This window comes from Astatotilapia calliptera, chromosome 8 (genome assembly GCF_900246225.1).
Source record: "Astatotilapia calliptera chromosome 8, fAstCal1.2, whole genome shotgun sequence".
NCBI classification, from domain to species: Eukaryota; Metazoa; Chordata; class Actinopteri; order Cichliformes; family Cichlidae; genus Astatotilapia; species Astatotilapia calliptera.
In genome coordinates this window covers 15,012,591-15,037,472 of record NC_039309.1, presented here as the reverse complement: position 1 = coordinate 15,037,472, position 24,882 = coordinate 15,012,591, and the positions used below count along the sequence as shown (strand labels likewise).

At 42.6% G+C, this 24,882-nt stretch overlaps 1 protein-coding gene across 1 annotated transcript in view; it reads right to left on the bottom strand.

Annotated features, from left to right (window-relative positions):
• The window catches only part of raraa (retinoic acid receptor, alpha a), a 142,370-nt gene that overhangs the window by 62,359 nt on the left and 55,129 nt on the right, over nt 1–24,882 (bottom strand). The window contains exon 4 of the mRNA XM_026178896.1: nt 16,997–17,830. Within this exon, the coding sequence (XP_026034681.1) occupies nt 16,997–17,150 (154 nt within the window). The 5' untranslated portion in view covers nt 17,151–17,830. The remainder of the gene's footprint in view (nt 1–16,996; nt 17,831–24,882) is intronic.

Below are 24,882 nucleotides of genomic sequence, written 5' to 3'. Positions count from 1 at the left end.
GCTTACTAGGGTATATATATTAGACTTAATAGTCACTATATACAGTAATTGACTTCTATTCATTTTACATCAAATTAAAACTTTGGGTGTCAGATAATTATTTATTAAAAGCTGGACATTTTAAATGAGAATAAGAAAGAAAAGTATGTCTTTGTGCCCCCTTTTCCCTGTTCATGCCCTATCAGCCCCCCTGGCTAAACTTTGCTAGATCCGCCCCTGCACAGTTACAGCCGTCAGCTACGTAGAAAAAGATCCTGGTGTAGAAAGAAATATTAAATAAATTCTAACAACAGCTTATCAAGCTTAAACGTTCTGCTGTTGTTCAGCCGCTGGTTTCCTCTTTCTGGTGCAAAGTGGGCCAAAAACAAACAAGAGAGACGGACTCGCGACAGAAAAGCCGATCAGCTGATCAGTTTCACGATTGAAGTAGCAGCAGGAGAGCGAGAGGCAGTCGCTTGTTAAGCTTATTGCAGGAATGCTTTACATTCAGAGATGGACTTACACACTTGCTTTACTTCTCTCGGGGATAACTTTGTCGGAGATGAAATGCCAGGTTGCTAGGGAAGCTCCACATGCTATCCAGACCACGACAGGTCCCGCATGCCACAGCCGCTCTATCACGTGATGCATACTGCTCCGACGTGCTAACGTTCTGAGGTGAGTTACAGCGTGTTGCAAGTTTTGTGAGGTGCTTTCGTGATATTTAATGGATCGGATTACATTTTTTATTTTTCTCCGATATCCGATCCAGTAATTTAGGTCAGTATCGGACCGATACCGATACGTAATATCGGATCGGTCCATCTCTAATAAACACTAAAAGAAAGATCCCATGCGTGTCTTTGTTGGGATACCTCAACATTGCTCTGAGTACATGTCTGTTAATAGTAGTGGTTTAATGTGTTTCTATTATAGGATGGATGTTTTTCCATGGATTTGGCAGTTTTCTCCTCATAGGTTACACCAGTGCTTCCCAGACCAATGACTTGAGAGCATATTGAACAAATTGACCAGTGAATTTAACAGCTATTCTTCTACTGGCATTATACTTTCCCCATCAAAAGCCAAGTTTGTGGCTACATCCTGAATTTAACAGTGATTCAGAACAGAGGACAAGTTTCTAACTTTAGCTCTCTAACAGTGCAGAACTAAAGGGTTAAAAGCTGTCATAATAATAAAACAATAAGACTGTGAGGAAGGAAAAATAAAAGAGCACATAATCTGTTCCGCTATGTTGTCCTGGAGGGCTCCAACACAAGGACACTCCTAACTGCAGATGTAAACACACAGTCAACACTTAAAACAGCAAGAAAATGCAATCGCAAAAGTCTCCCCGGGCGTTCTGACGCAATAATAAGAGCCTTCAGATGCTAATTACACGCAAAAACATTCATGTCTGCGCTACCTTTTAGCACCTTGTCACCATCCGCTGTTGATCAATCAACACAATGGAAATCATGTTTACTCCACTGGCTTTGCCCTTTGCAAACATGCAAAAATGTGCAATTAGTTTTCAACAGTCTTGAACAGTTTACATAATAAATTCAACAAACATCTTCAGTGGCTCTGCTTTGCCCTGTGAATGTGTTCAAGATGTTAACAGCATAATCATTTAATGATCCCTTTTCCAGAAACGGTTCCAGTCAGTCGGAGTGGTTCTGTATGCAAATAGCGGACAGGATCAGTGTTTCTCTACCCTGTTTTTCTTTTCGCTCCCCGCTTCTTCCCCCCCAGCTCTTTTTACTCTGCCTCTCTCGGCTGAGTGATAAACGCTGTCTGTTGGCCATAAATCCAGGGGGAGTCCTGACAGGCGTCCCAATAAAGCGCTCTATTTTCTCCCTGTTTGGTGGGTTTGTCAGAGGCCCAGAGGAAGTGAGATAACATTAGGAAGAGGGAGAAGAAGAGGAGGTGGGGGTTGGAGGAGGAGATGCAATTTCATCAGTGGCGTACACACACACACACACACACACACACACACACACACACACACACAAATGCACTCATAAACAGTGGGAACGTCCACATGAAAGGATGAAATACGCTCAGCAACACACAGGCATACTCGAAATGAGTGATTCATGTGCTGAGCGGCCAAAACGCTCAAGCCGCAAGACAGCTGGTGAAAATGGCAGCCTGTAAGAAAAACACATTTTTTGCCTTTTATGTTTCTCACACAAACTTACGCACATAAACAAAGCTAAGACCAAAATTCACAAAATCACAAACCCCAACTGCCTCGCAAAGAAAACAAGAACTCTCACCCCTTCCGTCTGCGGCAAGAGCCTGATGCATTTAGTACGTGCAAGTGTGATGCACTTACGCATCACGCTTGCACTGATTATGTGCATTTCCTCAAAATCTACTAGTAAGATAAATTTATTGAGCCGATATCCAATGGTACAGCCTGGTTACAGCCGCTAAGATCACTGCCTAAAAACAAGCCATTTTAGCTCCTCAACCTTAAAAGCCATTCTTGTTTTTAAGGGCTAGTTAAACAGCAGGTGGGTGGGACTCCCAATCAGACCTGTACACCTCACACTATATTAAGGATAACCGCTCTCACTGACATCATACAGAGCATAGTAAGACACTTCAACTATGCAGATGAGGACACAAGTATTAGCCTCACTATGAAATGTGACATATTCGTTTTTATATTATATTAAATTATTAAAAAGATTATTTTAGAAAAAAAATTACATATAATATTATTAGGCCCCTGAGAAACTGACCTTTTTCTTGAGCCATAGCACAAACCACTGTTGTGCAACGAGCTGCTTTAAGGTCGTAATGCTAAAGTTAAAACTGAGGGCTACCTGCCAATTTACACACAGCATAAAAACTTCAGCAAGGGTTTGAGCTGTCACTTCATCAAGAAATTCAAAAAGAGCGACACAGTACAGAACAAGCCTGGCAGAGGTACGAAGAAAAAAATGTCAAAGTCTTTGGAAAGAAAACTAATGAGAGATGTATCTAAAGACCCAAGAACAACTGCCAAGACACCAGTGAATGACTTAGCCAAGTCGGGAATTGTAGTCTCAAAGAAGACTATCATTAGAACCCTGCAGGAATGGACTGCGAGGTTGCAGACCAAAAAACCCCAAAAAACCCTCCTCAGCTTTTGCAGAAGAGATACCTTCAAGCTAGATTGAAGTATGCTAAGGACAACTTGGAGAAGGATGCATAGTGGAAGCCTGTCATTTGTTCAGATGAGAGAAAACTAGACCTCTTTGACCTCAAAGACGTTTGGAGAAAGAAGGGAGAGCTGTACGACTCAAAGAACACTGTCCCCACAGTGAACCATGGTGGTGGGAGTATTATGCTGGGGGATGCTTCAGATCATCTAGAATCGGGAATTTGGTCAAAATGGAAGGAATCATGAAGAAAGAAGGACACGACTCTGAAAGAAAACCTCAAGCACTTGTGTTCGAACACAACGATGTATTTATCTATGAGCACCAGGAGACGCACGAGCTGTACGATTACATTTGAGTTTGAATAAAAACTTCCAGTGGCATGCAACACTGCAAATTTACTGCACAAAGGCCAAGGACAATATTTCACATTTTATCTCATCTACCTGTTTTTTAAATTTGCATCTATCATTCACAACGTTCTCCCTCTGTTGGTCCCCATCGTTATTTTATACAAACACCCCCACTTCCTTAATTCATTCCATCCAACTTTTCACCTATATTTTCACCCCTCTTTCAACTCCATCACTCTCTCACATGCTTAAATTTCACCACTGCTCCATCTCTCCCAGACTCACTGGGCTCCTTCTCCACCTCTTATCTTTTCTTCAATGACTGATAGTCGCGAAGTGCTGTTTTCTAGTGCTCGGGGCTAAGCCTTCACTTACACCACAAGAAATATAACAGCATAAAGTCAGACATGTTGGAGTGTGTGTGTGTGTGTATTTAATCAGCTTGGCGTTAATGAAGAAAAATGGAGAAGGGGACAGACAGAGGCAGGCACAAAATGAGATATGGAGAAAAAGTGGAGGCTGGGAGACAAGAGAAAGCAAGAAAGCCTGGGCTCTTCGGGTTGAGCGTTTCTGCTCTTAAGAGGATTCCCACCTGGTAGCAATTTAGGTTGGGCCTGGTAAAGCAGGCCCTGGAAAGGAAAAAATAATGTCTTTTGGGTTAGTGGTTTCATTTTTCAATCAAATAAATCACGACCTTACAGAAAATAATTTTTGTCTTTTAATGGCCCCCACGGCGTTTGAAGTTTCTCAAGGGGCAGCTAGCTTTGAAGTCTGTGAGAGGAGGAGTGAAATTCCCTCTCTCCTTTCTGTGTGTGTGTGTGTCTGTGTCTGTGTGTATCCATTGCCTTCTCAAAGTCCTGTAACACAACACTTGAAGTAGTCCTGACAAAGGGCGTCCAATGAAGGAGCCAAAATGTTAGAAACACAAGCAAATTCCTACAAAAGCAAACACTTGTAAAAAGATGAAGACGAGGGAAACTGCTACCCTAATTTAGACCATAAGTAACAAATCTACCTACCAGCGTCTCTAAATGTCACTGATTAGCATGTTACTTAACCAGAAAAAAAAAGGAAGAAAAATATGGGGGAAGAGGTCTGTGAGTAATTCAGATATCTCAATGAATATTCCTGTTCGCGGCCCATTTAGGAGAAGTCTATTAGGCTCCAGTAGAATGGTCCAAATGTGCAAATCTCGGGTGGGAAGTAAAGTAAGAAATGGACAGATGTGCACGTAAAGGTGACACAGGGGAAAACTACGTCAGCTCCTGGGCACACAGTTCAAACAGCCACGCCAATGTGTCGACAGACAGATGACTACCTTCACGATAAAGACTTAAAAATATCGCCCTGAAAACCTTTCCCCCCCCGAAGCTCCGCCACTACTTTCCATGTGTACTTTAAGTCCAAGCGATCTGCTTTTGACATAAAGGCTATTTTTCAAAAGGTTTTAAAGAGACTCCGGCTTTGACGGCACATCTGTCAGGGCTAATGCACTTCAGAAAGACGTTCAAATACTCGCTGTCTTTGCGCCATTCATGTATGAGCGGCCAAGCCCACGGGGACAAAAGAAAGGCAAACTCAAACACACAAAATTAAGAAAAGGTGTGGACATTTCCCGGACTTAATCAAATGCTAAAACACACTCACTTGTCTTGCACACGCCCGTGGGAACATCAGTTAGTGTATTATTTAAAGCAACATAATTCCCCGGGTCAAACCAGCTCACTCACTGTGTACTCTCTGTGTACACGGCTTGATTAGCATGTCCTATTTTTTTTTTCTTTAAAGACAGTTGCTGTGAAAGGTTTGCAACAGTCAGGGGGAAAAAAAGGAGAAAAGGAATCTGATGCTTGTGAAAGAAGTCGCTGGGAAAGACGGACAAACAAAAGCAAACCGGGGAGGGAAAACAAATCCCGCAAAAGTTTACAACGATGAAAGGGAGCGACATGAAAGCCTGCTCCAAGGGTGGGGGGGAGAAAAGGAGATAAAGCGAGAGGTGGTGCTGAGAGACAGAGTGATTTTGGCCTGACATGAAGTGCTTACAGGAAATAGTTCTGTTTGATGAGTAAATATTGAATCAGCAAAAACCCATCTGTGGCACAACCTGATCTCTCCGTCACTCCGTTTCAGGCTTTCTCCGTGTTTACAGTAAACAGAGTCATACCTACATTCCAATCACAAGTTCATAAACAGCTGATGTAACTAAAACTGCATCTGCACCGCTGTACAGGCGTCTGAGAAACTGAAACACAGCGGCTCAGTTTATAGGGGTTTGGAGAATGAGGAAGCTAAACGTTTGTCTACATGGGGATACTTTCTCATTGCAGATCGTGCACCACCTGTATATTGCTGGAGGTATGTGAAAGAGTCGGTGGGCATCTGTGGAAAGCGTGAATCTGCTCCTGATTCTTGGTGAAGTCTGGGCCTGCTGTGATTTAAGATGCCTGCAGGGAGCCTTCACTACCTTCATTCGCTCTCTCCCTCTAACCATCTTTCTCTTTAGCCCTCGAGCTTTCTTTCAAAGAATCTATTAGAGGCATCTTCAGGTCAAAGAGCAAGGTCTTGGGCTCCAGGTATATAGTGTCACTCTAAATCTTTATCTTTGAGTATTGGCCCCCTCTCTTTGAGAAGTGCTGCTTTAGATATTCATAGTTGATACTGAATGGATAAATCATATGTGAAGGATCATAGTGTTTTTGTCTTGAATTTATTTCTCTTTGTTGTGATCCTGCAGACGATGACCAACACAGGCCAAAAGAAGAATGCATAAAGTGGAATATCCATAACTTTAAATTTGTACTTTATAGATCTAACACATCCTAAAATGTTTTTTTTATAAGACATATGCTACAACCACAGGCTGATATATCATATTAGCCAATTATACATATATAGAAAACACATCAATAGAATTAAAAATTATTATTTGTATAGGACTTTTGAAAACAGAGTTACAACTTCAGAATATGAATATAGCCACAAATTATGTCGTTATTTATGTGTCCGTATGTTTGAAAATGTATACTTGTACATGTTTGAACACGCAAGATGATTCTTTACAAGCAAATGGTTGTAAACTACGGCCCAAAACACAGGGGAGAAGATTAAGAGTTAAGCTAACCTATAATAGCTTAATGTGTTTTCAGCAGTCGTTTAAAACAAATCAGAGATCTCACAGGCCATACCAAAGTTTGGGTGCTATAGCTTCAAAAACATGATTGCCTCTGGGACATTTTGAAGACCCTGGTTAGAAGACCAGAGAAGCCGGCTGCAGTGATGACGTCTCAGAATCTCTGCTTTATAAGCGAGGGCTTGTCCGTGTGGAGATTTATATGTTAATAATTGGATTTTAAAGTAAATTCCGAAGGGAGAAGTGAGTAGACTTTTAGTAAACACTTAATTTTCATCCACCGTATACGGTGGATGAAAATTAAGTGTTTACTAAAAGTCTATGCATCTTTGCTTCTATCTTTACACCACATCATATGCTTTAAGGCGGGTGGAAAGCATTTTACTTGTGAACACATGACCAACCGCTGTGTGATGAGACAAAAACACTTCTACAAACATAAAACAGGCTGATCACTGTTGAACTACAGCCTGCTTGGCATCTAATGCTCAGATGAGTATTTCAGATGACAAACCATAATCTTCCCTGATTGCATTGCTGTGGGACATAGTTTCTCTGTTTCAGATTTTTCTTCAGCACACAGTATACACAAACCAAGCAGCTGATTAAAAGACTTGGCTGCTTTTGTGTAATTTTGTGGTGTTGGTGCTTGGTCAAGATGTGTATTGTGCAAGCTTAAACAACTAAAAGAGACAAGATCCATAAAACCGTGTGCCACCAAACATCCCTGTTTGCAAGAATTAGAAGATTAAAAGAAAAAGAAGTGCTACAATCCATCCAAACTGATACCTGATATTTTTAACTTGGCAGTAACTGATCATTGTGACTGCTGTGGAAGTCCATCAAATCAAACTGCACTGAAAACCCTGCACAGTCTAATCCACTCAGTGCTCTGCATGTCGGGTTGACTGGTGTCCCTGTGTTGCATGTTTTATAGTTGCCGGTTCATGTTTTGTGGCATTGCTCAGAATAATTAGGTTATGGCAGTGAGAGTTATTGTGCAAAACAGGCTTCTGTTACAATCCTGGCAGACAATTTTGTGGCTGGTATGACTGTGAGACTGAGCGAACATCTGTTTGTTGCACGAGATCAAATTAAGGGACTAATCAAGGCATAATGCACACCAGTTGTTTAGAAGGCCATTTCAAAGCGGTGTCACTAATCACATCCTCTCCGTCCGCTTAGCGCACTCGCATAATGTCTCTGTGAAATGAAGGAAGACTGGACCACGATGATAAAAGGAGTGTGAGGCCTGAAAGGGCTGTCAAACGCCAGGGCAAGTTTCAGGTGCCTCGTAGCACTAATCACAGGCTACCTGCTGAACAGCTGTTTTCTATGGATGAAAAGAAAACGACGCAGGGAATGAAAAGAGAGATCAGAGAGATGAAAAATGAAGGCAAAAGAGCGAGAGGTAAAAGGAAAATGAGAACGAAAAATGGAGCATTGAGACCACAGCACAAAAATGTATGGCCCATCACACCATAATTTGCAGGTTTAGAAGTAATTTGCACTGTCTTATATAACGAGTTACAATATAAACCCATTAGTTGGGTTAGACGACGCTTAAATATCTGTGTGACTGAACATCTTCTGTTTGAATTAGATATAAATTGCTTGATCAGTAAAAAAAAAAAAAAGATTGCTCAGTGTTAAACTAACTTAAAGAATTTGATTTAATATCATATTCAAAAGAAGAAGCACTCCTCAGCTCTTTGCTGTGAGTTCAACGATGGGGCGGTCGTGGCTCAAGAGTTCGCCTTGTAATCGGAAGGTTGCCGGTTCGAGCCCCGGCTTGGACAGTCTCGGTCGTTGTGTCCTTGGGTAACACACTTCACCCGTTGCCTACTGGTGGTGGTCAGAGGGCCCGGTGGCGCCAGTGTCCGGCAGCCTCGCCTCCGTCAGTGCGCCCCAGGGTCGCTGTGGTTACAATGTAGCTTGCCATCACCAGTGTGTGAATGTGTGTGTGGATGACTGGATATGTAAAGCGCTTTGGGGTCCTTAGGGACTAGTAAAGCGCTATATAAATACAGGCCATTTACCATTTACCAAACAGGGAGAACAAAAAGGGCCAAATATAAGACAACCTTTAATTTTACTGGATAACCTGCAGACCCCGAAGGATTTATGAATTCACACCCAACATCTGTGCCTCATGCAGCTGGAATTTATTTCTGTAAGAGAGATTTGTTGATTTTAATATTGCATGTGCTGATCGCTGATTTTAATCCCGTCTGGAGCACATATGCTTGTGTTTCTTTCCCCTCTATACACCAGCAATAATTACAGTCCTGAATATCTGCTTCTTTTCCTAACACAGGGCTTAAAGACACAGGGTGTGGTATGTGGTAAACACTGTAAAAGGTACTGTGCAATTTAATTTTAATAACATATAACCTGTGATTTATTGTTACTATTAGAAATGACACCAGGTCATAATGTTCTCTGTTTAAAAAAAAAAAAAAAGAGCTGCAGTCACAGCTTGACAACTTTTACCTTGCGTTCCTATTCCAGTATCTGACTCCAGAAAAGGGGTTGCGATCTATAAGTCAAAGTCATTTTTTAAAAAGGACATAACTGGAAAAACAAGCTGCTGGCACCCCAGGAGGACACGGAAGGTCGAGAGATCATTAAGCATGCGTTTCCACAAACCTCTGGAATGCTAATGAGTATCTAAAGACAGCACAATTCATTCTGCATTAGCCAACCCGTGGTACACTTAGGACTGTAATGTGCTAATGTTGTCACAAGTGCATTATCTTTCCACTCTGAAGAGGTTATGTGTTAATGCTAGCAGACAGCCATGAGGTTAAGTGTGGCCAGAGGCCCCTTAGAGAAGTGCCAAGAGAGAGCTGGTGGCCCCATGAGCTCTGGGCGAACAGAGCTCTCTTAGCCCCTCTCCACAACACAGTTAGCCATTGTGCCAGGCTGAAAAAGCGCATTAGCTGCTGAGAAAAGGGCTTTCCCCTCTGAAACCCTCTTGGACAACAAGCAAAAGCCCTGCTTGATAATTCAATCACTTTCTGAGCGGTGCGGGGCAGACCTGCACAACCTCTCGCCACCTTTCCTTGCCACTCTCCTTTTCTTCCCTCTCTCGTCTCCTCTATTAGGTAACTGTCCTATATTTTACAGATGCCGTCATTCCTACCGCTTATGAAAGGACAATAGAGGAATGATGCCTGTGAGAGAGAGAGTCGTTGACATTTGAATGTATGCAGCAGTGTGAATTATGGCTGTGCGCTATGCGTTTTGCAAAAAGGGCATAAGAAGATAGAGATATATGTGTGCGCATGTGTGGAAAGGGTGGGGAGGAGAGATAAAAGGAAAGAGAAGGGGGTCATTGAAAGAGTAAGTTGAGGGAAAGGATAGAAGAATAGAGAGAAAAAGGAGGGAGGGGAAAAAAGAGGGACTTCTTATCTCTTTACCCTTGTCTTGACTTCCTTCAGGGGCCTTTGAAGAGAGCAGAAATAAAGATCCTTGCACTAAAGCATCACAGAGAGATTTAGATTATGCCAGTGTTTACCCAACTGAGTGCTGCATGGCTGCTGGCGACAGCCTGCTGGTTTTGAAGTTGTTATGGCCCTACTACAGCTACTCAAAATATAACACTCGTGCTGCAGAGGAGGGGGGTTCTCCCTGCTTGTGTCACTGTATGCGTATGTGGATCTGCATGCATGAGTGCATGAATGCGGCAACTGGAGCGAATGTTTATGAGAGATAGCATGTGTCCTTGTATCCTAACACTGTATGCAATCCATGTGTGTTTGTCTGTGTGTGCAGCACTGGGAAAATGGAGCCATCCATCGGATTACTGGTAGACAGCTCTTTGAAAAGAAGGGCCTGTATTTGCATAAGCAACCGTGGAAGAGAAAAACCTGTAGAAAGAAAGACAGAATAAGAGAGCAAGCAAAAGAAAAAGGAAGGAGAGAGGACAAGAAAATAAAAAGAAGGGGGGGAGCTTGGGGAGTGGACCGCACTTGCCAAGCTACTCGGGGATAAATCCTGTGGTTAGGATCAAGTATTGTGGGCAGGGATTTGGCCCCAGGTCCCCTCAAAGCAAATGGAAAATAACAGCCTGCGAGTAAATAGGTGGCATGGTAATGATAGCTCTGTCAAGTCCTAAGGTGGAGAAAAGGAGGGTGGGAAGAAAGGGGGATAGGAGTAAAAATGTGGTGAATGAAGAGGAGGGTGGAGTGCAGGTATGAAGAAAGAAAAGGGAGTGCAGAAAGGTGTAATGGAAGGAGGGGAGAGAAATGTTGAAGAGGGGTTTGAAAGACGACGAGCAGGAGCCAGAAAAAAAAAAAAAAAAAAAAAAAAAAAAAAGAACGGGGGGGGGGGGAGCGAGGAAGGACGAACACATGGAAAGGCAAGCGCACTAACAGCGAGGGTGATGGGTTTCCTAGTGCGTACCCGTTGGCTAAACTCGCAGGTGTTCTGGTGCACGATGGTTGTACAAGACAAGGTTGCTGCCAAAAGTATGTGTGCCTGTGGCTCTTACTCCTAGCACACGTGCAAGCTAGCAACACTGATTTCCTGCCTTTCATATTTTTCCTTTTTAGACAGAAATAAAACAAAACAAACTCCACTTGCTCCTTTTTGCCCTTTATTTCCCTCCTAAAATGGGCACTCTTTTGTTGCACTCCTGTCCTTGCAATCCTAATGAACAAAGCCCAGAAGCTCATTTTGATACACACAATAAGGAGGCCACTCTCATTCGGTGAATTCCCTAACACACGATCATATACAGAAACATCAGTAGTAGATTATGGCAGCTGCCAATAAAAGCCATTGATATTTTTGATCTTGTGCATGCTCTTGATACTAGGATAGGCCTATAACGCCTCATTGAACCTATATTTAGATGCCATTGATCACTAATTTATCATACGTTACAAGGTAGCACAAAGTTTGTTATACATTAAATGTGTTGTTACTCAACAAAAGCAAAGTGAAAATGGCTTTTTTTCTTTAAAAAAAAAAAAAAAAGTAATATTAATAACCCATAAAGCCCGCTGAATTAGTCTAACTACTCCCAAAGTACCTTCAGAGACTATTGCTTCTTTGAAAACTTAAGAATAGGATAGTCCTTGTGCTCATTTTTCAACCTCCAAGTGTTGAGCAGTTAATTAACAAGGTCATTAAGCTGGGGTGAACAAGTGCTTTGCTGACATGCTGGATGTGTTTTACACACCATGTTTAATAAGCCCGCGTCTCCACCGTCAGAGTATTGGCACCCCTCAAATGACTTTCCAATAATGACAAGCAGCTCTCCAGAGGTACTGCTTCTATGTAAGAGTCTTTGTGTGTGTCTATCCGAAGGAGCTAAATAGCTGGCACCTGGTAACCTGATAGAAAAGGTGATTCTCACTGTCATTACACTTATCCCTTCCACACAAGCTGTGTGTGTGTGAAAGTGTGTGCTTGTGTGCGTTTGTGTTTGCCACCCATGGAGTGCACTGACACGGCCCTCTGATTCCTGCAGACCACCATCGCAGAGAGGAACCACCTGTCTGTCCCAGAAACCAACACACACAGCCCAGTATTACCATATCCATATTTGCTCGTGGTTTGTACATTCCGCAACGGGCTGCTTAATGGGATGGGTAAAACACACACACACACACACACACACACATATAACCTTCCTTGAGGTCTGAAAATATCCTTTAGTATTTCTCCTACTGGCCCCAAAGTACATTCATAAATGCCATTTCACCCTCTAATAAGTCAAACGAGATGGTGCTGGTGCGGGTTAGCCATCCTAGGAAATGCTCCTGTACCAAGCAATTACTGTGGCTGCTGAAACAAGAGAGCTCTGTGGGGAAAAGCCAATTAGTCCATCGCGGCAGCAGGTAGGAAGCTGGCTCCATTCATTATGATCACTCATAACACTGCGCTAATGTAATAGTACAGTGTTAGTGAGCTTGGTGACAGACAGCAGAAGGCTTAAATGATAATGACGGGATCGATAGTTGCAGGTGTTAATGCCGGATACTTCCATATTCATACAGGCCTGCAGTGAGAGGAATTTAATCAAAAACACTAATGAGAGGTGTGCTGTATGTGCCTATGTTTGAGCGTGCATGTAATGAGCACATACTGTTCAATACAGCAACGTGCAAGTTCCTGGTTGCGTGACTGGGATCAATCCATAGTCATAATATTCCGTTAACTAATAAAGCTGCAGGCTATAAATGTATTATCAATATCTGAAACTGATCTGCTCCAGTGCGTAACCTAACCTGATGATTTTCAGATAATGTGATGTGAAGACGTAACCCAGGAGGCAGGATCTGAAGACAGAGGGAGAGAGAGATGAGCTGTAAGCTGAGATTAACCCTCCTGCTGTGCTTGGTCCAAATAATTGGCCTGTTGTGGTTTACTAAAAAAAAAAACCCACAACAGACCAGAGCTGACTGGCAGAGTTAGCCTCCCCTTTCTCAGTGATGTCCGACTCTGAGGAAGGGGAGGCGGAGGAGTGTGAAGAGAGGGAGGAAAGCAGAAAGAAAAGACAGAATTTTTTTTTTTAAGCGAAAGTACTCGAAAAGCTTTTGATTGTAAATGATTTCCGCTTTAAACCATATGCCAAGTCCTGGATTCATGACTGTTTATTCACCATTATTCATTTCAAGAATTTCTAATGACGGTCTTTTACATCAGCGATTAGAGTGCAATTGAACAAAAAGAAAAATGCAGGTGTTTCTGGACCAAAAACACATTAAGGATGCAAACAGGTGGTAGCAATCAGCTTCTCGTCACACTGTGTTCTTCTACAAATATTGACTCATAAATACTTTGGGAAACAAAACATTGCAGAGTGATATTAATCAGCTGCTTATCCAGTGAGTTTCTCAGAAAGACTCTAACTGCAGGATCTTTCGACTACAGCTGACGACGACAATCCTTGCTCTTCTGCAAGGATTACCATCTACTTCATTTGCTCCAGTTTGTAGATAGAGTGGCAGAACATTTCCAAAAAGGTCTTCAGAGCAGAGCTAGAACTGCCGCCAGCCTGCTGTTCATAAATGTTGCAATTGGTCTAGACCACCAGTAGGGCTCCTCTTTGGAGAGTTAACTGAATGACATGTCTTGGTTAGGAAACAAGATGAGAAAGGAGGCCGGGGCTAGCCGGTTCAGTCAGTCCATTTCAATACCAAGCGCAGAAAATAAGCATGCTTTCTTTCAGCATTCAATATTAATACAATGTCGCAAACGTTAATAATTCAGTTTGTGTGTTTGATTTAAATCAAGGGCCAATCTGACCCTATGTGTGGAAAATAATGCACGAGGATTCAAATAATAATGTTATAAAATATGCTAATTATTTGCCACAAAGGTGATAAGAACAGCAGCTAAGCATTTGCACTAATAAAAAAAATCCCTGCACCCCAAAGTCATGTCTGTGGACGATCTAGAAACAAGCTAATCATCAGATATGATTTTCATTCTGTTTACAGCTGTCGTTCATTCCCAGCTGCGAACATAATGAAGCTTTAAAACATAACTGAGCTCTGTGTTAACAACTACAAAGCTTGACCTTGAAAATTTTAACAAGGTCAAAGCTATTCATCTGGCCAGCTGTAAGCAACTTTCCAGTTAAAAGGGGGAAAAAGCACATTATTTGCTCAAACATGTATGAGTGTAAACATACATGCGTGTAATTATTAGCATTTAGGTGAAGAGTTTCTAAATCCCTCCTCTCCTCCTGCATTCAAGCTCCAAATACTCTCTCCGTCTTCCTCAGCAACCCCTCTTCTTTCCTCAGTGCTCAGTACTGAATGGGAGCTTAGCTGGTGTGTGTGTGTGTGTGTGTGTGTGTGTGTGTGTGTGTGTGTGTGTGTGTGTGTTTGTTGATGTTTATGTGTGCTACGCGAGTGTGTGCGTGGGTGAGGAAGGAAGGAAAGGAAAAAGAAAGAAAAAGAACAAGGGGGAGAGCAATGATCTGCCAGAGAGCTAGATGAGGAGGAGGAAAGAGAAAAAGGGGGTGAAGGTGGTGTGCGAGTGTATGGAAGGAGGTGCGCGTTTCTGCTGCTCCGTGCGTGAGCATGTGTGAATTATGCCTGCAGTTATCTACATGCGTGGCAGAGCACGAGTGAGAAAGTGAGCCAGCATGAAGGGCAAAGATTGTGTTTATGTTGTCCGTGTGTGCATGTGCGAATGTGTACTCATGCACGTCAGGAAACTGTGGTGTCCCTGGCTCTCCAGTGTTTACTGACAGGAAATGTTTGTCCAGGCAAAACGGAAGAAATCTTGCCGCCCCACATGGCAAACACTGGGACAAGGGATACACACGCGGACGTGCATAGACGCACATGCAGGAATGTACACACGCACGCACGCTTGCAAAGAGCGTTTTTAAAAAAAAAAAAGAAAAGAAAAAAAAGAGGAATCTGACGAGCGCTCCAGTTTATGTGGTGAGGTGTGGTATCTGGTATTGGGGAAGTGGGAGTGACTGGGCTGGGCACGGCCTGTTCTTTACTTCCCTCCACCCTGACTGCCAACACAAGCTCCAGCAGATAGAAAGTCAATACGCTGACCCCCTCTGAACCTGTGCGAGTGAGCACAGGGTTTGACAGCTTTGTCCACACTAATGCACACAAACTGACCGACTTCATTGCTTCAGTTATTGTTTCTGTTGCTCCCTCTACGTTAGCACATTAAGAGATTGTCCAAGCGCATTACTGTTCTGTAAACAGTGGTGGTGGTCCATTTACCATACATATCTATTACCTTTGTAATTCCACCAACCTATAACCATCTATAATTCACAATATTGTGATCTGTAGTTGCAAGTTACTTTGCAGATTAAGTATACAAACTGTACAGAGTGCATAAATCTGACTTTCTTAAGATAAATGATAAATCTGTCAAACCACTGCAGTCATTTCAACCTTTACTGGAGATTAGCATAACTGAAGAACAACAACACTGTGAGACTCTGAAAGCTGCCAGCTCTCCCTGTACTTTGTTTTATTTCAGCGTATTTGTCTTAGACTGAAGGTCGAAATACTTCAGTATGCTCTGAGAAAATTCTTTGGATGACCTTTGAAAAATGTGATGTATTCTTAAAGATTAAATGACACAATGGCTGCCCAATGATATATGGTGACTGATTCTAGCATTTTTCAATCTTCATTTTCAGTCTTCTTTCACATTGTATTGAAAGTTCAGTCACAGCTAACCTTTGCGTTCCAATTTTTACCCAAAAAAACAAACAATTTCTTCCTGCAGTTATACGCCAGCATCTTTGGCTAGAGGCTATCCTATCTGTCACAGGGTGAAAGATGGGATAAACCCTGGACCCGTCTATCAGAGGGCATTCACACCTATTGCCAAATTAGAACTAGCTTTCAATATAATATAACAGCAGATTTGAATGCAGGACCTTCATCCTATCAGTGCCAATCACAGCACCACCATAATGTGGTGAAACTAAGGAGAAACCTCTGAATGCCAGAAAAGCCTGCACGCACATATGGACACATGCACAAATATCTTATCCTAACTGACACCCACAAACCGCTAACTAACCCACCAACACTGTTCCCCCTGACTGAGCCTGACTGAGTCCAAATACTGAATCCAAAGCTGTGGAAAAAACAGCTATAACATAACATAACTAGTTTGGAGAAAAAAAAAATGATGAAGATTGTAAAATCTTCAACATTAGAAGTTCTATTTCCTACCACTGTTCACAATTAACCATATTTCCCATTCCATTTTCTGAATTAATAAACCACTAACACTTTAATTTACTTCTGAACAAGTACTTTTTCCACCAAGTCCTACTTTAATAAGCAACACTGCCAGTTCGCTCTGAAGCTTTTGATGGATTGAATAAAGAAGTTATAAGAAGAACGCTGTCTGCGGCAGTATTTCCGAGATTTACTTTCGGAACACTTGCCAAATGTGTGTTCCCCAAATGAACAATGCTCCTTTCTGGCTGTCCTGCCTCATTTCCTTGTGATCTATGTTGACGTTGCAATGCGTGTGTGTGGGTTTGTAAATTAAGGACAGCGCTGGAGGCGACATGGGCATGTGGGTGTGTGTGTGTGTCTGTTTACCAACACACACTTACACACACACACTTACACACACACACACACACACACCTTTCAAACAAGAATGATCTAAACAGGACGAGATGAAAGTGTTTTTTACCAGCATACGAGTATGTACGCAAATACACACAGCAGGCGAGCTGTACCGGAAACTGTGAGCCACAGCGGCGCAGAGAAACCAGGACACACGCACAAAGGAAAGTAAATCTCCATACCTCCTGTCACTCAAAACCTGCACAACAGCCAGAGCATCAAACACTTCCACATGCAAAATGCGAACCAACGCAGAGAAAACTGAAAAGTTGCTCAAACTCTACTCACTGGCTGGTGAGGGGGTGCTGTATCCACTGAGAGGCAGTCCCGGCAGGGCTGGAGGCGACAGGCTCCCCAACATGTGGGGGAAGAAGTAGGAGTAGGTGGGCACGGGGAAGCCGTTGAGGTGGGGGCCCGGCACCGGGTTGCCCTTCCCAGCCATGATGGCTCAGTCCACCTACAAGTCACGAAAAGACCTCACTGGGGTAAAGAAAAAACCCTCACTGAGAGGCAACAGCGCCACAGTCAGGAGTCAGTATGGATTCCTGTAAGGATTTAATCCCCCATAAGGATGCTGGGTAAGAAGATATTCCAACAGGCAAAGTTTGCAAAAAAAAGAAAAAAGAAAATATCTCCTTAAGGTTCACAAGGTTGCCCTGAAAATGGCCGCAAAATCCTATTGGGTTTAGCGAATGTATGTGGGTGAGTGTGTCTGTGTGTGTGTTAAGGGCTGAGTTACTAAGGACACAAAAGATAAAAAAAGAAAAATGGGGCCGAAGTGTAAAGGAGGAATGTGGAGCGTTTTATCCTTCCTTTCTCTGGGATTGTGAAACGGTCTTATTTGCAAGAGGCGTTGGGAAGTAACGCGGCCATTCCTTATCTCGAAGATGAAGGCAGAGAAAGACAGGAGGCAAGTTGAGTCAAGAAGAGGTGCACTTTGATGGCAACAGTCAGGAGCGGCAATGGCGGTGATGGGGGTGCTAGTGGTTGTGATGCTTTCACGGGGACGTCATTCCACTCTTCAACTGCAGAGCGCTCCTAGGAAAAGTGCAGATCACATGATGCCAGGAGAAAGCTCTTCTCCCTGAATGGGCCCCCTGTTCGCAGTTGCAGAGCCTCTGTCTAAGAAAAAAGAAAAGAAAAGGAGAGAGAGAGAGAAAAGGAGATCATTTAGTGCTTCAGTGGCAAGGTAAAGAGATCACTTCCCTTTGTACTTAAGTGTTTGAGCAAAACAGTGCTTTTCTTTTGACACTAATTAATGGTAATGTCTCATCTGAAACGTTACAAAAACACCCCATCCGCCTTAATTATCTAATGGAGTGTTAAAATTGCGATGCGAGCAGTGGGTGTGTGATGTCTCCTCTCAGCTTTGTGCGCTCACACACTCGCTCATTAACAGTGACAGAGTACAAATACTGTGGGAGGCGAGCCAAAACATAAATGAAGAGAGCGCCGCAAAAGAAAACTTTGCTAATTACACCAGTTGCAGAAGCCAGAGGTGAGACCCAAGGCGGCATTTCTGGGAACCGCTCGAGACTCCTGCTGCAGAGTTCGCTTCCAAATTACGAGCGAGACGTGAACAAACAGACCTGTAATCACCACGGAAAGCGTGAGCAGGCAAGAGCGCGCTGACATCTACACACCCGGAGAACAATTATCATAGAATGGTACATTAGCATCACAATATACACAGGGATATGAGAAAAGCCATTTATCCCAAACAGCTCATCATAAAATGAGCAAACTTTTTTTTGTTTTGTTTTTTTAAGCCATAATGACCTTTTTATGAGTCAGTGGATGTGATGCGGAGCAGTAAAACAACTCGAACCACACAGATGCCTCACAGAAAGAAAAGAAGCATGTGGAATGTGTCTTTGCATGAAGCAGGAATGTAGCACTCTAGCATGAATTACACCGCGACATCATGGATGAACTCCTGTAAAGAGAGAAGGGTTAAGTCAGACGTGTTCGTGTGCCTGTTTCCACTTGTGTGGTGTACAGAAAGCGCTGGGATATATGACAGGAGAGGCATGCACAGATGTACAGATTAATAACAAATTTAGGAAAGGGGGGGGGACGACATAATGAGGTGAAAAAATAGACCATATAACTTTGGTATAGATAACTCTGATGTTACTTGTCATGTTCCCCCACTGTCTGTATCATCATCATCATCATACTACATTTGATCTTAGTGCCATTTAGATGGCGATTGATTCAACTATTTACTTCAAATAAAAGTGCTGTTTCTTCTTCTGTGTATTTGTATACAACGTAGTTGGTTTGTGAACATGAACAGTTACACGAACGTTTTAAACACTCAACAGGGGGTTTAAGTTTTAAGAATTGGAAAGTTTTTATTTAGTAGTTCTTTTCTCTTAACATATTTAGTCACGTGATTCTTTGATTTTTACAAACATATGTGAGTTTATTCACTACAGACTACATGGCCTTGGACTTCCTTTAAGCTGCCTTATTTTCATATGCTTATTGCCAAAGTGCTATGCAGTCATTCTGTCACAATGAGCTGGTGTGTATGGTGGTCAGGAGATGAGCACATGAGAGCCTGAAAGCCTTTACAGCCCATGGGAGCTAGGTATAGTTTTATTTGCTTTTAAAGCCCCTGTTGACCTAAAAAAAATAGTTAAGAGTCACATAGTAACAATCTCCATCAGGATATTGCATCTGGTTCAGACTACAACACAACAATACGCATTACGAAACACTGGCTTGATACATTCTGCATTGAACCTTGCTGCAATCGCGTAAAATGCAACAGCATTGCTGAAAGTGCACACTGAAGTGATGCAATGCCATATATTTTTTTAATCTAATAAACTAAGGAGGCCACAAACGTTGAACCGATACTTTAAATGAGGAACTGCAACTCACCGGGACAATGGGAGACCCATAGACTGGAAATGGGCCACTTCATTCACCATTATCATTACACTGCCTCATATGGGTGCCATAAAAAGTCATACTAAATGATAAGCAGGACCTCATGTTACTGTTCACCTGCACCGACTCTGTTGTGCATTTCCTTTTTGCTGATGTTACAGTAAATAAACATGGCTGCAGAATGACTGGCTTTGGTTACATTTCGTCAGGGATAATAACAGCGTAGGCTGAGCTAAAGGCAGCCAAAGCTTCTGCTCACTTGTGTTTTGATTCATAGTTAGGTTGGACTGTTTAGAGAATGTAAACTGCCAACAACAGAAAGCATCCTACTCTCAAAATTGGGAATAAAGTTCAGGTCAGGAAACTACAAAACAGCCAGCTCATATGTGACATATCTAACCATACAAGTCACACAATACATACAACCAGTGAATTTTGTTGTCTTTGTTACTTAACAACCCCTAATAACAATAATCTAAATCCCCGTATTTGCTAATCCCAAAAACAATTTACATGTTGCGCTGTTTGTGAGCATTGGAGCGTTTCCTGAACGAAGCCCACATGTCTGATGCTGAGAGCTAAAGAAAAGCATTTTCTGATGCATGTAAACAAAGACTGATTGTCGCAGCTGAAGCGTTTCAAAGGCATTATACAATCAGTCATTTTTCCACTCATCCGTGCATACTTGCAAGCGTCAACAGTTGGAGGCAGAACGTAGCTGACTACCTGGGTAATCCCCTCTGCCAGGACAGAACAATCACAGGGAAAAGAGATCAAACAAACACACACACACACACACACCACTACATGAGGAACTGAGACTCACCTGAAAACCTGTCTAATCTGCTGTGAGAGGTGCACATACCACAGTCAGGTAAAGCTGTCGACATACATATCACAACTCTCGCAAACAGCTGTGAGCTCTGTGTTTGCAGTGGCTAGCATGTTAAATAACACACACTTCATCTTAAAACATCTGAATACGAGCATATATTCTCTCCACTTCACCCAATCTGATCTCCTCCACCCCTCTGTCAGGCAGCTCTTGAATCTCTGTGGCAGGTGGGTTAGGCAGTGATTTATGTGCATGATATGCCTAACACAGAGAGGTCATCGATATGATGAAGATAGAAGGGGAACAGTCGTGTGCCTAATGCTGTACAGTTTCTGCTCTTTTATTGTGTATTTGCTCAAGATCTCAGACTGAAACCAAATTTTTCTGTATGGCACATAAAAAAATTAACTCACCCATCTGCTACATTAATACAGCAGAAATGTGGACAGATGTGGAATAAAAACAGTTATGGACAGAGTGCAAAAGTCTAACATCAAACAGTAATGCAATAGCAAAGCCAAGACAAATCCACAGAGACTGTGGGCCTAGAGCTCAGCCCATTAATGTACATCTTCTTAAAGATTTTCTAAGATTTCCTCGCCCATATCTGCCAAACTCATTTTAAAATGCTCAAACGCACACAGGCAAGATCTAGCATGGAGGCCAGCTCCAGGGGGAATGTACAGTATGTGATCACTTACAGTAGAAGGAAAAATAAACAAACATTCTGGGTCACTTGGTCTTAACTATGTTTGGCATGTAGCAGGCAGAGGGAAGAAAGGGTTAGAGGTCATGAGAGAATGTAATTGGATGTGTTGGAAAACACTGAATTAATCAGAAAAGCCAGCAAATGGCAGCACGAGGTCCGGGCGGACAGCGAACACAGAGACGCAACCAAGGGAGATGGTCAATGCGAATACATGACGTATAGTGAGATTCTGTTGAGTGGATAAACATAGATGTATTCAAGTTCAAGGAGTTCAGAGTTAGAGCGTAACACAGACACCATTTTTTTGTTTCCTTTCTTTTTTTACCCCAAGACTTAGCACATGGACACAGCAAAGATACCAGTGAGTTTAGTGAAGATAGGCCACATGTTATGATAATGCCACACAAAGCATAATTATAAAGGATCAACCCATCTTAGAACAAACCTGTGATTACCGTAAGTGCTCTTTTAACTAAATTCTAAACGTATGCAGTGCATTGTGGGGATTTTACCAGTCATAGAAAGAACAGGTTACAAAAGCAAATACTCTACAGCCATAAACACTGCATCAGCTCAATTACTCGCAACAACACCTGCTACCTTCTGAACACTTTGCTGCATGCATGTCAGTGAAATGCGGCTGATTTGTTGCACGTGCAGACAGAAATACTGCTACATATATGCTTTTACATTTGTAACCGCCTTTAGGTACTTCCCCTACAGCACCGCACTTCATTGTTTAACAGTGAAGGCCTAAACAAAAAATGTGTATGGCTTTGCAGTGGCACATGTAACGGAAGTCACTCAAGCACAATGCAGTAAAATTTTCATGAGGATAGCAGCGTGGGTGGATATGCACGTCAGGTGTGAGTGCAAACAAGCATGTGTGAAGATATGACTGTGTACATATTATACTTTTTCAAATGTCACTTACTTGCTGTCATATAAACACCATTACTGTAGATAATGCTCATATTAAACTAAAGTTTCAACTAATGAGGTCAGCGACAGCAATTCCTGTGAATCCAAAGCACAGGCAGTTTTTCTATTCCAAGCTCTGTATGAAGTTAAGAGGAAAAATATCAGACACACAGCTCTAGCTGTGTACACAGCAGCCCCTCCAGTTTCCTTTTTAAACCTTCTGTTTGTGAGGAGCAGCCAATCAGGAGAAAGCTGGCTTAAAAGGGAGAGGAGCTGTAAGAGCTTGTTTCAGACAGTGAAGACTACATACAGGGGTGTACAAGAAAAAACACATGCTTATGTAATATATCAACAAGTGCGTGGGTATAAGGGAGCGGTGTGTGTGCTCATGTGTACAGCCTGTGTGGCATGTGATTATTGAGGTTTGTCTGAGTGCTAAATCCCATTTGCACATCTTTGTGCCCCGGGGGAGTTTCTACAGTACACTGCATTTACTGTATATGACCAGCTCAGATGGGAGGGGTTTTGCATAAAGAGCAGACTGCGTGTTTGGTGAGGTCCAGTGAAAGGGGTGGGTGCTGGCTGATTATGATGTAAACAGAAACGGGTTACACGTGGAATCACTCTCAAGTCTATTCTGGCAAAATAAACTCAGATAGAACATTTTAAAAGACCCTACATTAACACACTTACATTATTAATGAAGGCTGCTCATTTACTGTGTATCTTAAGAACATTCTCTTTTTTTTTTTCTCTGACCATACTAAGAAGTCTGTGATTGTTCCCAGTGTAAACATAATCCGGGAAGACTGCTGGCTCTAATCACCCTACTTCTAATTCTAAAGCACTTTAAAATGTCTAATAAAAAGGCTTCAATGGGACAAAAGTGTAATGAGACATGCTCTGTTTCCATTTACCTATTACTCTAATAACCTGTTATAACAATAGAACACCCTGTTCTCAAAGCGCAGGCTAAATCGTGCTTCCTGGAAGTACAATAGGATACAGAGCTTTTAACTATCAGGTTACTCTCACGCAGAACCAGCACCCAGTTTTGGATCAAGACACATGAACCCGCTCAACTCTCTACTATTAAGATTAGGCTTAAAACATAGTTAGGGCTCAATCAGGTGACCCTGAGCCATACTGATCCTTAGTTAAGCTGTTATAGCGCTGGGCTTTTGGGTGGACTTCCCACTGGGGAGCTGTAATCGTGCATTAATATACCTCTACTGCACATCCTGAATTTTGTCTCTTCTTCTCTCCCATGCGGTACCTGTTTGCTAAGCTCTGAAGCTGTAAGTTTCTGATCTGCAAGTTATTTGTTGTTTCTAGCTTCTAGTTTTTCTCACAGTGCTCTCACCTCGTCCAAGGAAGGTGGCAAGGAAGGTGGCAAGGAAGCTGACGCGTTTTGATACTATATAAATAATAAAAGAATTTAATTCAAACAGAAAATGCTAAATGAGTGGCCCTTTCATCCAAAATCCCCCCAAAAAACCTGTGATGCATTATTTGAAGTGCTGTCGTCAGTAATTCATGTTTTTTGGCCAAACCACCACACAGAAGAGTACTGCTACTTTTATATACAGTAGCTGAAAGGGTAAATGATTACATCCACCTCGCTGCTTCTTCCACCTGCATAGTTTTGAGACGGTCAGAATCGCAGCTTGCTGATGCATTGTGAGAGAGTGAGCAGGAGGTGGAAGCTACTTCTCGATGATGATGGTCAGAAGGTGTGGCGCGAGAAAGCTAAAGGGTGCTAAGTGCACTTCTAAAGGTGGTGAGAATCCTCCGCTGTTTTGACCGAGGCTCCCTGTGGGGTGAATCCACTTGTCAGTGGAGCAGGCTGCGTGACATTTCTGCCTCACCTCAGAAAGGTCAGCCTTTAATTATCTCAAATGCCAGCAAGCACTGCACCTGGAAAAAAAACCAAAAAATAAAACCCAGAGACGAGCTGAGCGCTTGTCAGGGTAAGACGGTGGCCTGTTTTCTTCACGCAAAATGAGCGCGGCTGTGGCTGTCCGTGCAGAACTGGACCATCTGCCCACCTGCGTGTATGCATGCAGACTCACAGCCAAAGCTCGCATACGCACAGACAAACCCTGACAGATGCAGACACACACACACACATTCTCTAACTGTGTCAACCAAAGTCACTAAAACCTACAACTAAAGTTGCTTGCCAAGCTACCCTTTAAATAAGATGAAGCGGGTTGAATCCCTGGAACAGTGGCAACTTCTGGGAACACTGATTTAAAAATAGGCTGCTGACAGTATGTGTAGACAGATTACGGAGCTATAGATAGAAGAGTAAGATGGGCCAGTGCTTCTGCTAAATATGGGTAGGCCATGCGACGTAAACTCGCATCACATTCTGTTAATCGATACGAAAACTAGGCATGAGTCAGAGGAGAAGTGAGCGTCTGAAGATTAGAACGCTGAAATATACGCAGCGAGAACGCAGTTGCTGTCAAAACTAAAACTGCAGGCATATTTATCAGCGGATGACTCGACTGTTTGCATTTGAGTGACTCACTGTAGTTTCAACTTTGTTGATATTTGCAGGGGCTATGGTAACAGAAAGCTCCCATACCTGCATAAACACCGTCCTGTACGCTTCAAACTCAAACCTCACACACACAAAAACCAACATCGCTGCCCAGAAAATCCCACTTGAGCTCAAAGGAGGTCGGAGAGACAAAGGGCCATAGATCATCCGTGTGGACGGCGTGTGGCGAGCTCCTTGTGTCCAGGTTTTTCCGCCATTTTTCTCTCGTTCTAAGAAAACATGGAGGGTTGGTCCCTATT